The sequence below is a fragment of the Fringilla coelebs genome (assembly GCF_963513975.1).
Source record: "Fringilla coelebs genome assembly, chromosome: 3".
Lineage (NCBI taxonomy): Eukaryota > Metazoa > Chordata > Aves > Passeriformes > Fringillidae > Fringilla > Fringilla coelebs.
The window spans coordinates 42,362,627-42,377,804 of record NC_140030.1 but is presented as its reverse complement, the minus strand read 5'-3'; the positions used below and the strand labels follow the sequence as shown (position 1 = coordinate 42,377,804).

The 15,178-nt window shown below is 33.5% G+C and overlaps 1 protein-coding gene across 1 annotated transcript in view; it reads right to left on the bottom strand.

Moving 5' to 3' along the window:
- Positions 1–15,178, bottom strand: part of GRIK2 (glutamate ionotropic receptor kainate type subunit 2) — a gene marked incomplete at both ends in the record, with an annotated part of 340,423 nt that overhangs the window by 119,326 nt on the left and 205,919 nt on the right. Inside the window, one exon of the mRNA XM_084201897.1 lies at positions 5,546–5,769. Coding sequence (XP_084058023.1) covers positions 5,546–5,769 — 224 coding nt within the window. The remainder of the gene's footprint in view (positions 1–5,545; positions 5,770–15,178) is intronic.

Here is a 15,178-nt window from a genome sequence, read left to right as displayed (position 1 = left end):
TTCTAGAACATTCTCAGAAAGGATTTCTTGGCATAGCTACACAAATATATCAATTAAGAAAAGCTTAAAAAATCATCAGAGAGAGAGAAAAATTCTTGTCATGCAATCTGCCAGGTACATTTGACAAAAAATCTCAGTGTTCCAGATGCTGGAGCACTTAATTTTTTTTTTCACAGTAAGGATGATCTCTAGCATTAGCAAGGGTTTGCTTTCCAACCAGAAAAACATTATACTGAAAGTAGCAGACTATACAGAATCTTTTGGAAGCAATCAGCTAAGGGTCATAATGTGCAACTTGATTTCAAAGAAATAAAATTTTCTAATTTTGAAATAATTGTTGTGGAACAATTTTGGTAAGTGTGTAATTTTTGCATACTTTTGGCATACCTTGTCTACTTGCACACCATTTTATAGCAAAGTGACAACTGCATTATACTTGCATTGCAACAGTGGAAAAATTAATATTTTGCATTACAATTGAACCAAAACTACCTTAAAACTCTGTAAGAGAAGCAGATTTCAGTGTTGACATCTGGATTGCCCTGTAGTATGATGAATCTATTCCTGAAAGCACCTCATAGCATATGCTGTAGTTCTCTAGGGAGACTTCAGGAGATAAAATTCTCATAGAAAGAATGCTTGTTAAAAATAAAGGGCAAATATGCTAACTTCCAACTTGGTTAATCATCAACACAGTAATTTAGGAACCAGAGCTCCATAGTAACTGGAATAGCAGTTTTCTCTCATTCTCTCATTCATCCCTTTCCATCAAGGTAGTTTCCAAGAAGTAGTTTCAAAATCAATCAGGCAAGGTTAAGGACAGAAATCAGCTGATCAAAAATATGAAATAAAAATGAAGACTGATGAGATGTAAAAGGATATGCATGTACTCCAGAAAGACTTAATGCCCAGACACCTGTTACGGTCTGAAGCAGCATGCTATTCCCAAGAATTTTCACAGAGAAAAGATTAAGATAAATGTGTGGAGAATTTTAGGACTTGTCTTATTTAATTATGCTTTATTCCAGCTGGTAAGAGAAAAATATAATTTGCTGATGAGGCAATTTTTTCATTGTGCTCTAATCACTGCTTATGAGGAAATGGAAAAATAGGTGATAACAAATGCTTTGGCAGCTGGAAGCAGCATAAGGGTTTGACTTAGAAGATGTAGAATAGAATAATTCCAAAGGGAGGATAAGGTAGGAAGTCCTAGTATAAAAAATATGTAACAAGAAAAGGCAAAAAAGCCCTTTCAAATGACAACCCATGACTTAAAATTAGCAATTATGGCAGTGAGCACAGTTTAATGTATCTTTCCACAATAGTCACTGATACTTTGGACAGATCAGTGTCAAAAGCACAAGAGCTCAGTAGTGGACAATCTTATCCAGGATAGGTTATCTGCCTCACATCTGATCTGTAAAAATGAAGTACCTTACTAAGGCAGCTGTATCTCTTCCAGTTTTGAAGATAGGTCACTTAAGAGTGAACTTCTTTATGACAGACAGATATGTCCACATCAAAAAAAAAATACCTTACTACACAGAGAAATCCATCACTGTTCAGTGAATAACTTGAAATCCAGTAAATTAGGCATAAAATTATTTTATAAAAACATTTAAGGAATTTAGTCTCCAATCTATGTTTTCAGAAAAGAGACAAAAAAAACATGGACGTTTAAAATTATGCATGAGACTTAAAAATGCAATATAGTCATAAGAAAAATTAGCTGAAGATTAATTTTGAAAGTAATTTTTCGGAAGACCTATGCAAATAAAACATAGTAAGTATTTTTCAAAGCATAAAACTGGTTTTCTTCATAATGCCTACATGGAAAGGAAGGATCCTCCAGTAACTAATACATTAGATTTTGCAGGCCAAAAATAGGAAGCGTCTTTTTCTTGTACACAGACTGATGTAAAAGAAGGGACAATAAGTGTCTATGAAGTTGATACACAACACTGTAAGAAAACAGCATGTTGCTTAGAAATGGTACAATGGTTTGCAGCAACAGACAGAAATAAAAAGAAATTCCACTAATTGAGATTTTTGATTATACAGATCAGAAAATGTGTAATTGACAGAAGTCCGAAAAACAGCTGCTGTGCTTTACTGAGGTCTTAGTTTTCCTTCTCATCATATCTAAACTGTGATTTTAACTGGTATTCTCAAAGAAACTAGTAAAGGCAGAGGCATAAAGGTATGGTATTTGAATGCAGCTGAATCAGATGACACAAGACACTGCTAACAGACACAAAAAGACAATGCTATCTAGCGCCAGAAAGATCTATTACTGTTGCCACAACAGGAAAAAATACTGTGTGAAATTCTCACTTCACAGAAAATGAATAGATTTAGTGTCAAGCAGACTGGGTTTATATATCAGTCATCAGTCTGTACAACAAAGAAAGGAACTTCCAGAGACTAACCATCCTAACTACGGAGATTCAACAACAGCAACAAACAAGATTAAGAGGTGCAATGCAGAATCTGTCTGTTCAAAAGTAGAATTGTCTTTTGGGGGAACTACAAGAGGAAAATAAAATAGAAAAGCCCTCTAGCTAACACATAAATCTTTCCTAGCTTCTTGTCTTGTTGAGTGTGAGAAGATTACAGCTCTTTATATAGCATTCTCAAATTGGAAGGAAAATCCAGTGCTCTTGCAAATTAAGAAAAGGACTGATATAGTTTTATGTTATATTTCCCTTTCTATGGAAGTATTTTGAACAATTCATTCTTAAAGATTCTTGAAGCTTTTACTAATTTCTTCATCTTTTCTTAAATATCACAATACCACTAATTAATGAGAGAGATCCAAGAAACACAATAGAATGGTACTTTCCATTTTGATGTATCAAGCTCTTACATGCCAACATTGGAAGACATGGTGAAACAATAACACCACAAAACCTTTGACACAAAAATCAATTTTAAAATAAATATTCTCTACTAAACACACTGATGAGCTGCAATTACAAAACATTATATCATAAAAGGCATACTAGGCACTGCTCCAAACAAAGGCACACCTTTTTATGAAACACAAAGTAATTATTATGAAACACTGCTAGTTAAACATCCATTGTGGAAGGATTGTTATGGAATAGAAATCTTCTTAATAAGAAACTCTGGATAGACCCTATTAAATTAGTGGCTTGCAGTCCAGGAGTTTCACAACACAGGACTGGAAAATACATCATCAGCTGTGCAATACCTAACCTACAATCTGTACTGAAAATACATACCACTATGCTGCAAAGTCCTCTTCACAAACACAAAGTATCTCTCTTTACATGACAGATAAAATTTTTTAATTGTATTTGAAAACAGGTCTTTAACTTCTAAATAATGTTTTTCTTTGTTTCTGCTTAATATTCAGGAGGAAATTCAACTTTTAATTTAGATCTGTTTCCTTTTACAAGCAATAATGTTAGAAAAGGCTATCGCATACTATTAAGTAATTCTGCATTATGAATAAAATCCTTAGATTGTCTTACATAACCCTACATCTTTTATTTCTAAATGTGTTATCAATATTTGATTGTACCAGATAAGAAATATTGAAAATCTCTAGATGTGAAGGCTGATATGAATTTATGTGTAAAAATGATATCTTACACAATTCTACAGAAACAAAACTTCTCTGCTCAGTATAAAATATATTCTGTATTGCTTTACAATTAAGAAAATGCTTCCAATTACATAAGGGACTTATGGTGCTCATCACAAAACATACAAGTGAAAAAAAATGTCAGCATTATTACTCTACTATCTGGTGTTTCTATATAAAAATAAGTATTCTTTCCTGTTCCGTTAGTGAGCTCAAGCAGCCAAATAGCTTAATTTAAAAAAAAAAATTAAAAAAATTTTAAAAACATGAAAAAAAGGCTTCAAGAAAATCTGTATTTCCTAAAAAACATGTCAAGGCACATTCTCAAAGCATAAGTAGGAACTCAGCCATACAAATCCTACTAACATTAGTAGGAGCTACCTGTCAAAAGCACTGTGCATCATGCTGAATATGTCCTTCAGTGATAACAGTAGGGTTAAAACTTTTGGACATATGCATAAATATTTTATGTTTCACATTTCACAAGATAACAGTTGTGATTTATGCTTGGCTGTCCTTTCAGAGGTATCTGCATGGCAGGAACACCTCAGAAACTATTGTACTCTCTGGAACACCCCAGAAAAGATTGTACTCTCTGGTTATATAGTCCACTAAAATAGGGGTCTTTCAAGAAACTTTCATGATAACTCTGGCCCTTTAAAGAAGACTTTTCAAAAAGGTACACAGTAAAGTCTTTCATTACAAAATTTTTTCAGTTTTATCTATGTTACTTCAATACCTCATGTACTCCATCTACAGGTGCTAAATTACTTTTAAAAGTAAAAAACTGGTTTCTAAATATGGTTTTAAACTGGTTTCTAAAATTATTGCTTCTTCCTAATATAGGAATGATACAACTTCTCCAAAATGAAACAGAGAGTATCAAAAAGAGATGGAGAATCCTGATACTAAATACAGCACAATAAAAAAAGACATATATGAAGATTCTACTGTGAACCACAGCAAGAAATCACTGAAATCTCAGGACTGAAGTGAGATTTCATTATCAACTCAAACAAAAAGACCTCATCTTATTAAAGAGATAAAAACCAATATAGTTCATATGCACGTGATTTTAAAAAAAATTGCAGGTGACTACAAGGGGAAAAGAGATTACATACACTGCTCTGAGCTTTTTCTTTTGTTGTCATGACAAACGCCAAAGCTACATGTAAGTCTGTATTTATGTGAGCATCTGAAATCAGCCCTAATGAGTTAAGAAGGAAATGGTAAACATACTGGGATTTTTTGACAAAAGATGTTTTTCTGCTCATTTGGGTTAAAAAAAAAAAAAAAACAGATAAAAAAGTGAGCCCTATACACAAAATCAATTTATAATTTAACAATTGATGTATCAAGTTCCTTAATTCAAAAAGCTCAACTAAGCTTCCAAAAACATTCCACTCAGAGACTTTAAATTCTGTGAAGTATCACAGGGATTTCAACTGTACAAAATTAAAAATAAATACTGTTATCCTACTTCAAAGACACTAACCTACCCAAACTTTTACAACAGGTAGTGGCCCAGTTTGGACATCTGGAATTAGCATGGGCAGCTAAGTAAACAAATTGAGATTGAGGACCACAGCAGGAAAACAAACCAGAGTAACAAAATAAACCATGCAAACCCTGGGTTTCTAAATGCAGACTTAGTGGGAAAAGCTATTTTAAAAACTTTCTAGTGTCTCTCTATATTTGTAAATAAAAGAAGGAATCTAGCTAGCATACTCAGGGAAAAAGTCCAGTAACAAACTGGAGACGTAGTATGGCAGTGGAGAATATCAATAGTGAGAACCCTCATCATTATTCTTCTGTAAATCATGAAGTTTAAATATAAGAGTATGAAAGTAAGAAAAGTTTTGTGACTTTTGACAATTATTAGTAAGAAAAAAATGGTAACAATTGCCAAAAAAATCACAAAAGTTGACATGTTACCTGGCTATGACAAAGAGCACACAACTGACACCCAAGTAAGCCAGCAGAATATACATCCAGATATCAGGGGAGAGAGGATTCAGGAAGGAGAAGACGCCCGGGTTTGTACCATTGGGCTTGCGGTACAAAATACTTATTCCGAGAGTCATAAAGGGCTTGGAAAAGTCGATGACCTTCTCACGAACATAGGTAATTGCCAATGGTGCAACTGCAAGGTCAGCTTTCTGTTGACAGAAATACAAAAAGAGAAAAAGGCCATAAGTCAGAAGAAGCAGGCTGAAGCAGACAATCAGATTATGCAAAACACAAACTTTGTATGGAGGATGTTTGTTCTTGCACTAGGTTGCCTGAAATTTAAAACTCTTCTCCCTATAAGTAAGGAAAACAGATTTATTCTATTTCCTCTTTGCTAAACTGACATAGCATTTAGAAAAAATTAAAAGCGCTAGTACAGGGCTATAAGTGAAGAAAAATATTGCATCTTGCAGAAAACATGAATATCTATTATCATATACTTTAAAACTTTATTTACTGTAAAACTTTATTTACTGCATTTCAACATATGTGTTGTCTTTGTCACTCCCTCACTGTGTTCTTTAGAAGCAAATGAATTTGGGAAGCAGATGTGAATATGCCAGTACAAGAGTAGGGAAAGGACCAGGAAGCAGTTCTTCATATTTTAGGATAAAAATGGTATAAAATGAAGATCAGTTTAAAATTGAAACTGCTACATCTGCAAGGTTGCTGAGGGAGTTCTAACAAATGTTCTTACTCTAAGGGAATCACTGCAAAACTTACAGATAGTTGTTATTCAGTTGGATTACTTAAAATCAAATCATCAATTGAATGCATTCTGTCAATTAACATTTAGGTTTAGTTATTAGAGGGATAATTCATAGGAGATTAGTAAATGTCCTATGCTATTCTTTTAATCAAAACTTAATGGAAATTAGAGTGACCAAAACCCTACAGAATCTACCTCTTAATCTCTGTCAACAGTTCTTGAAACACTCCTGCGCATGTATGAGTGTGTATGTGTGTGTGCATACGCACATAAGAAAGTTCAGCGTGAGAAAGTTTACAGTACAAGACCTGGAAAGCTGAATAAGTATTCTTTCTAAACCATACCAAAATATAGGCATGCAATGGGAGAAATGGTATAGCTACCATGGAGTACTGTTATCCAAGTAATATCTCCAAGTAACATATCTACAAATGATACCATTTTCAGAATGCTTGTTTTAAGATACAGAGATATGATTCCAAATAAAATAAATTCATACACTTATGCACTTTTTGCTCATTTGACATTGTGCATACTGTGTAAAACTCAAACTGCCATGAAATGTATCGTTTCAGTGTTCCCTTGAATTTTTATTTTCTCACCTTACACAAAGTTCTTCTATGGTCTATTCTTGTTATGAACATTTATATAATTAGATCTACTGTAGTCAGTTACAATGTGAAACTCTGTTGGCACTGTTCATTTTATTTGGTAAGGGTTTACTGGTCAAAAAAATTACAGGCACTTCATTTCCATTGGTATTAAGAACTTATAGATATAATCAAAACGGCAAGGCTTAATTCCACAGTGGATGATTTCGTATAGATTGCACATTATTGATGATATTCCAGTTGATGTAGAAAGAAAATGGTAAAGTAAGAAACTAAAACTAATTTGAATTAAAAGTTATAGGTCAACATGTAGAAGTTTAAAAAACATAACAACCCAATATTAGTTTGTGAAGCAAGTAGCAGACCTTAACCGAAGAATCTGAAGGCAACTGACTAGAAGTTTTCAGAAGAGGCAGCTTCCCAAAGACACATAAATTAGATTTTTTGAAAGGCTATTGGTAGATGTGAATTTAGATCTTATTATATTAACAGAACCTTAAGGAATAACAAATAATTTATTTTAATAAATACCATGGAAAATCCAACCCTTGGTCATTTGACGGAAACAAAAACATATACAAATGAATATAGGTTGTAGCTATCTCTAGTTGAGCCAAGTCACAGATAAAATTAGAAAAATATCTGATCAAGAAATAATATGTCTTGTATGAGAGAATAGAACAGATATCCCAACCTGGGAGGACAGATATAAAATTTATGTACATAACTTGACATCTCAAGATTCTCTCCAGAGCTGAGTAACTCTGTTTGAATACTCTTGAACTAGAATATCACCATAAGAAAAACTAAGCATCCAACAAAAAAAAAAAAAAATCTGGAATCTTTAATAACTGAGGAAATTACTAACTTAAAAATGCAATGCTACCACATGCAACTCTTGTTAATATCTTTTATCTCCAAAATACTCAATTCTCCTGGCAATCCTTTCATTCTGAAAAGAGCACTATTGGTAAGTGCTCTTTTGGTAAGAGCATTATTGGCAAGAGAAAGCAGGGGCCAGGTTTCTAGAAGAGCAGTAGCATTTTCTCCTATGCTCAGCTATAATGAAGATATACAAGGAAGAGAATCCTCTTTAGTTTACTTCTAGAGACAAATAGGGGAGGAATAGTGTAAAATTAGTATTTTATCAGTCGACATTTAACAACATTAACAAATTAATGTATCCTAATATGGCTTTTTGATAAGTTCCATTACAGAGAATATTTGTCTCACTTGGCAGTGATCAATTATTCAATTATTTGTAATGAATGTATACCTGCTTCTAGTTAAATGAATAAAAGGTATATCTATCTGAAAACACAATCCATAATAGCACTGAACTCTTTCTTGAGATGCATTTTTTTTTTTATGACAGCATCCAAGGATTGGTGAGGTAAGCTAGTTGGCGCAAAGAAAAATTCTGCACCAACTAAAGGTTACAATAGTGATTAGAAACAGTCTGACAAGGACATTCCAATGCAAGGCATGATCCTGAGCAAAATGGAGGAGTTGTACCGCCCAGTCTGTGATGTGCTAGAGGACTGCACTGCAGATAATAAGCTGTAGTTGTGCATCCTCTCCCTTCCTGTCCCACACCACCCCTCAGGAACTCAGGAGCTCCTGATAAACCTGGACCAAACCAGCTGAGCAATGAAGCACCCCCTTGATCTTAACAGTAAGGCAGTAAAACGTCCCTTGAAAGTACCAGAAGCTCGTCCATGATACAGGTAGGAACAACCCTGACCATAACACCTCCCTGACCAAGGTTGGGACAAAGGATAAGCATTCACACATGTATAAAGCTTCCCTGTCTTACTGCCATGTGCAGTTGCAGGATGCTCTTTCACCAGCAACTCAAGGTAACCCTGACTTATTTCTGATACAGAAGTGCCTAAGATAGACTGAAGTCATCTTCCTTTGCTTCTTCCCTTACATTTTACTTCCAAGCAGTTTTTTCAGTGACTGTTTTACATGTAGTGTTCAAAAAGAAATAGGGAGGACATTTTTTTTTCACTTGTACAGGGGTGAAATTTGGCACACAACCTCTAAGAGAGATTTTAAAATTATACAGAATTCAGATTATTTGCAGATAAAAATTTCAGCAAGAAATCTGAACTTTAATGTTGGGTAGTGTATGGCCATAGCATACACAGAAATTTGGTGCTTTTTGCCGAAATTGGTGCTTTTTCTGTGAAAATTAACTCTATAAAACCTGGAGAACAATCACAATAATTTTAGGGGAAATAGAATTTTGAAAGGATTTCATAGCTTCTACTAGAAACACCAGGGAAAGGTAAAACAAACACCAGTTGAATTTTCTATTGTTGATAATTTTATGAAAGCTTTTGTCTCACCTATTTTGTTCAAAAGAATGAAGAATTTAAATACAATCTAGACACAGAAACAATGAAATGACTAAGAACTATTTTTAATTAGACACTACAATTATACAATATTTCACCAAAATAACTGAGTATTTTAGACAATGTGAATGGAGTCTTCTGGTAAGAATTTTGCTCCTAACATTTTGCATTGATTTAACAACCATAAATGTTTATACCAAAAATGCAAAGGGAAGCATACACTATCGATTCACAGTTGTTTATTCAGTCAATCAGTACAATCATATTGTAATTGTATAATATACACAAAACTACATATACACTGAAAAGACATTTAAGTAATTTTACTTCTCTACAGGCAGTAATGCACTTATTGCCTGCAATTATTCTTGAAAATAAAGGAACTTGCCTTTTTTTAAAAGAAAAACCTCATAAAGCTTTTGTTTAATCCACTGTGTTTCCTCAGCCTAAAACCCTAAGTCAATATGTGAATTTCTTCAGCCTAAATTTTTGAGCCTGTTAACCTGAGTTGAATTTCAGTTAGATTCTCTTTGGAGAAAATACATCCTCAAGATAAAAGAGGAAGGCTAAAGCACAGCTTCAATTCTTTAAACCTGTCTAACACACTCCTAATGGACAGAGACCTTATGCATTATTCCTATTCACAGAAGTGCATTTCCCTGCCACTGATTTGAAAAGATAAGATCTGTTATTTGCTTTTAAGCTTACAGTCTATCCTAAACTGCCTTGTTCATGCTGCTACATTATAGAAAATTTTATACCCCACAAGAAATTTTTAGTCTTATCACAAGATCTTCATTTCCTTTGAAGCCACTAGTAACTTATTAGGGCTTTATCGCTATTTTTATTATAACTAGCCACTTAAATTACTTTGACAGAAATTGTTTCTCTACTACCTTTCACAAGATCATAGTACAATTCAAGTGGGGAGAGATCAGGAGGTGTCTAGTGCAATTTTCTGTTCAAAACATCTACATGGATGAGACAGTTTGCTCTGCACTTTATCCAGTCAGTGTTGAAAACCTCCAAGGAAGGTGACTACATGACATTTCCAGATAAGCTGGTCCACTGCTTGTCTATCCACATAGTGAAAAAGTTTCTGCAGACAAGCAGTGGAGCAGGCTGTTTAGAGAGGTTACAAAATTTCCACCCTTGGAGGTTTTCAGTTTATGCTTGTTGCCTTTGAGCTTCCTGCCAGGCTCCTCTGTGAAAAGCCCAGATGGAGCTTCTTGATAACCTCCTCACAGGTCCTGGAAAGCTGCTACTAGAAATTATTACTTTTGCCAAAGGTGAGTAACATACCATAAGGTAAAAAAAACCCCCAAGAAATCCATATTTGATAGTTGAATATAAATGTCATAACTTCTTATTTTTGGGATCCTGATTTGTATCATTTAAACTTAATTGCTAACAATATCCCTTATTAGATGGAACAGTAGCAGTTGCAACTTTATTAACATAATAATGTACCTTACCATAAGAAATGACATATGATGACAGTTTCAATAGATACTGGCTTACCTAACACAGATATTTGTGAGATGCTTCTCAGTATTTGCTCAACAACAGCAAGTCACGGAAGACAGGTGGCTGGCTCAAATTCATTTCATTGACAGTAATATTACACAGTGGTTTCATTTTTTTAGAACCTCTTGTGTCAGCATGGTTAATTCTTTTCTTGGCAAAGTCTTGAACAGCAGTGGTAACTAATGGTTTTTTCATCTACTCTCCTTTTAGAGAGGATCCTGATCTAGAAATCAACAGGATCGTTTACCTAGAGGTAGATTTTTTTTTAAGGCAAAATGTTTTGTAGAGGAAATTTGCATTCTGTCCACTACCATAAAAACAGCTTTTGATATGAATTCAACTAGACAAAAATGGAATATATGGAGTGCATGGAATCCTTCCTTCAGTGACTTAAATAGGATAAAGCAAATGTTTGGATCAACATAGCATTGTCTAGAACTGACTTTTGATATTGTTTTCTGTTTGCTTCTTTGTTATTACATGAATGTTTAGTCAAGGAAAACTTATAGTACTAAATCAGCAGAAACTCTCTAATTAGTTAATTTACATTATTTCCTTTTATTCAGGGTTATGCTAGTCAATTCTCATTTGCCTTTGCCAGCATGGATAAGATTTGATAGCTTATAGATGCAATATGAGTACTCATTTAAAACAGATATAGTTTCTGTCTGTTGATTTATAATACAATTTTGGTAAAGTATTTTGTCAACAGGTAAGCAAATTGTATGTAAAAGACTAAAGGCAGTACACCATGAAACTATATGTAGCAGGAAGATGGGTGACTATTCATTTGACCAGTAAAAAAAAGCTTTAAAACTTTTATCACTTCATTTCAGGAATTTTGTACAAAGGTTTCTTCTAATTGTGAGAAGAGCAGGATTTCCATACCCCCAGGAAGAGGAAATTGTCAAAGAAATTTACAAGACTGTGTGATACTATGCCTCAGAATTCAGGAAAGGGAGACTACCCCATTAAGAAAAAATTAAAATGAGAATAGTTACAATAAAATGTTTCAGTTCTTCTTTGCTGTTTTACACAATCTTTCTAACGTTGTATTTTTGTACTAGAGATGTTTAACAAACATTAAAATTCTTAGATACCACACAGAAGCGCATCTTCTTGAAATAAAGTACACAGGTATCACTGATTCCTTTTTTTGTAGAAAACATTTTTATTGCTATACTTTCCAGATTTACTGTACTTCCTGGAAGTGTCAGGTTTTTTTCCCTGTTGCTAACCATTTGTCACCTAGAATTTCAGGTACTCCACTCAGGACAGAAAAATTCGTAGATCTTTTAATTTTAACATAATTTCTGTTCTCAGACAGATGGGGTTTTATCAATATGTTTTGGTGAACTCATTTAATCACACAATAAATTTTGACTTGCGTCAAATTTGACTTAATGCCATTTTTCTGTATTACTTTGTCATCTGCAATTTTTCACAATAGAATCAAATACCATTTTTGCATATCATTTGGATGGCAGTAGATCACAGCAGAATATGCCACCTCTTATTGATTAACAATACTCAAATAACAATTTTTGAAAGCTATAATTTCACCAGTTTAATTAATTAATGGAGTAAAACATATTAATATTAATAAAACCAACTTCCCAGAATTCTCAATTAATCATTAGATTCCAGGGTCTTAGACTTAACTAAAATTGATCATCAATATAAACAATAACAAAAAAGGTCCTTTTAGAAATAGAAATAAGATAAAAAACAGAAGTAACATGATTTTCTTCCTAAGACACGCATGTATTTTGGACTTATGTAAGGTTGCAACCACTGTCTTTTTTTAACTGCATTTGATATTTGTATAATTTTCTAAAGCAACTGAGTTATTTTCAATGCCCTGAGAATGATAGTACAAAACCAGCAGAAACTCTCTAATTAAACTTAGCTTTTCTGGAGAGAAAAAGAAATGAGCTATTTCAAATATCATGTGCAACATTCAGTGCTATCACTCCCATGTCTTATGATCTTCAAGTCAGGTAGAAAGCAATCCTTCTGGCCCTCAAAAGGTCTATTGAAATATTGTCATGTTTAGCAATGTTTAGTGTAATATTGTAACATTGTAATATTGTAATATTGTAATTCCAAAATGTAAAAGCAAAAATCTATGGGAAGATCTACACCTATATTATTGGTACAGTGTAATAACAAAGAAAAGACTGTTCAGTTAGGAAAAGCCACCACAGAAACATGTCATTGCTCTTTCCTGGAGTAATCCTGTTGCCCTGAGAATAACAGATCAGACTTGATACTTTCCAGTTCCCCAAACAGTATGGATGATGTGCTTTGGTCATCATTCCCAGGGACACATCTCCCACAAGTACATCCTGAAACTCTTTTGCCAAAATGGTGTTTCCATGAAAATTGACATACTCAAGGTTTCCACAGCCTCTCCTCCCTATCTTTCATGAAACATTCACTTTGAGATATGTTGAAATTTGGAGATGATAAAAGACAAATTGCAGCATTATTAATAATCCCTAATAAAAGGGATAAGCCCTAATGGAAATTAACTCTGCTATTAGAGGATTCTATTTTTCTCATGGACTTCACTTCAGCAGGCATACACATAGAAACAAAAATCCCAGTGTTATTTTCTACCATTCTTTACTATCATTATAGCAAGAAAAGTAAGAGATCAGATAAAGGTATGAGGATATGAAAAATGTAATACTTTTATGAATACAGCCCTAACCCTGGATCCAATAAATTCCTAATCATTACTGTAAGCATAGATGATGCTTGAGCTAAAGTATTATTGTTTGGAGTTTCATTTGAAAAACTTAATGCCACATCCTTGATTGACTATGATTCACTTTGCCAGCAGCACATTGAAAGTTAATTACAACTATTTGCTGTACAATATTTCTCTGTAACTGAAAACGAATCATTATATGAACCCAAGTGCATTAGCAAGGGATGTCCATAACACACTAACTGTAAAAGAACAATACATTGTCATATTGCAGCTAAAAAAACAAGAAAACAATAATCACTTACTCTTAGTGTAAAGAAATTTCAAATAAACTACCCCTGGAGCACAGATCTCCAGAAAAAAAATCCATATGTCTCAGAGCACTTTTAAGACCGTACTGTCAAAGTCCCCTGCCACCTTTGGTGTCAAATCACTGAGAATGTCGTTAAAATTTTTCATCTGGTTTCTTTAGGAAGCATAGGACACCATTAGCTCAATAAGTAATGAATTAACATTTATAACCCTTTAGGAAAAATTCTAATACTTTGTTATTCTCTATGCCTTATTGCATTATTAGAAATTTTGCTGGGCCTTGCTTTACTAAGTGCAGACTGTCTGGAAATTCCTTGCTCTTTGGAAAATAAATTGCTCACTTAAAACTGCTTTTATATAAGGGCATCTTCATCTTGAAATCAGTAACAATTTAACAGTACTTGAACAATCAGTAACAATTTAAAAGTACTTGAAATCAGTAACAATTTAATAGGGAATTCGTATATGCACATCTATGTTCCTTACTGAATGAATACATAGTTTTGCAAACTTGGTCTAAACTTCTGGATGAGTATTTTTTTGGCATATTAGATTACTGACTTTTTTTCCCATTTCTCTGGAATTTTTTGTGGATTTATGCATCTCTACCTGAAGTTTACTTTCTGCATAACTTTTGCTGAGTTAGGATCTGTTTGGACATTTTTCTATGGAATATCATATATAACCTTTATTAGAGAGTGACAAAGTAACCATGAAAACTGTCAACTTGTGAGCATAGAGATGGATGTTTAGCTGTTGGTTTGAAATGAAATTGTATTGTCATGTAGAAGACCAACTCTTTCATACTTTAAAACAAACAAATAAACAAAAAGAAACACAAGGTGCACAGTATGGCATATCTGAGTGAATTACATTGATAAATTCAGACACAAAAAATATTTGAAGAGAGGTTTTGTGAGTCTATAAATATATACAGTTCACTTTAAGTGAAAACCAGGATCTTAAGCAACAGATGAGATATGACTAGTTGCTTGTCAGGGACACACTGATACTTATTCAGCTTGAGACAAATTACTTTGGAAATAAAAGGTCAGAGCACTTGAAGTTGTGGATTAATGAATTAGCAATTAGACTGAAAAGCACTAAAAGGACAAGTGATATTTTCTGGCATATTACAAATTATCATAAGAAATTATCCTATGACCCCAGGACATGTTTCACACAGAAATGAAATGCTACTTTAATGAGGAAAGAAAACATGCAAACAATAAAAACTGGAAGCCAATATGAATACTTAAAACAGCAAAAACAAATATGAAAGGTATGCTACAGGCACTTAAGAGTTAAATACTCATGGGT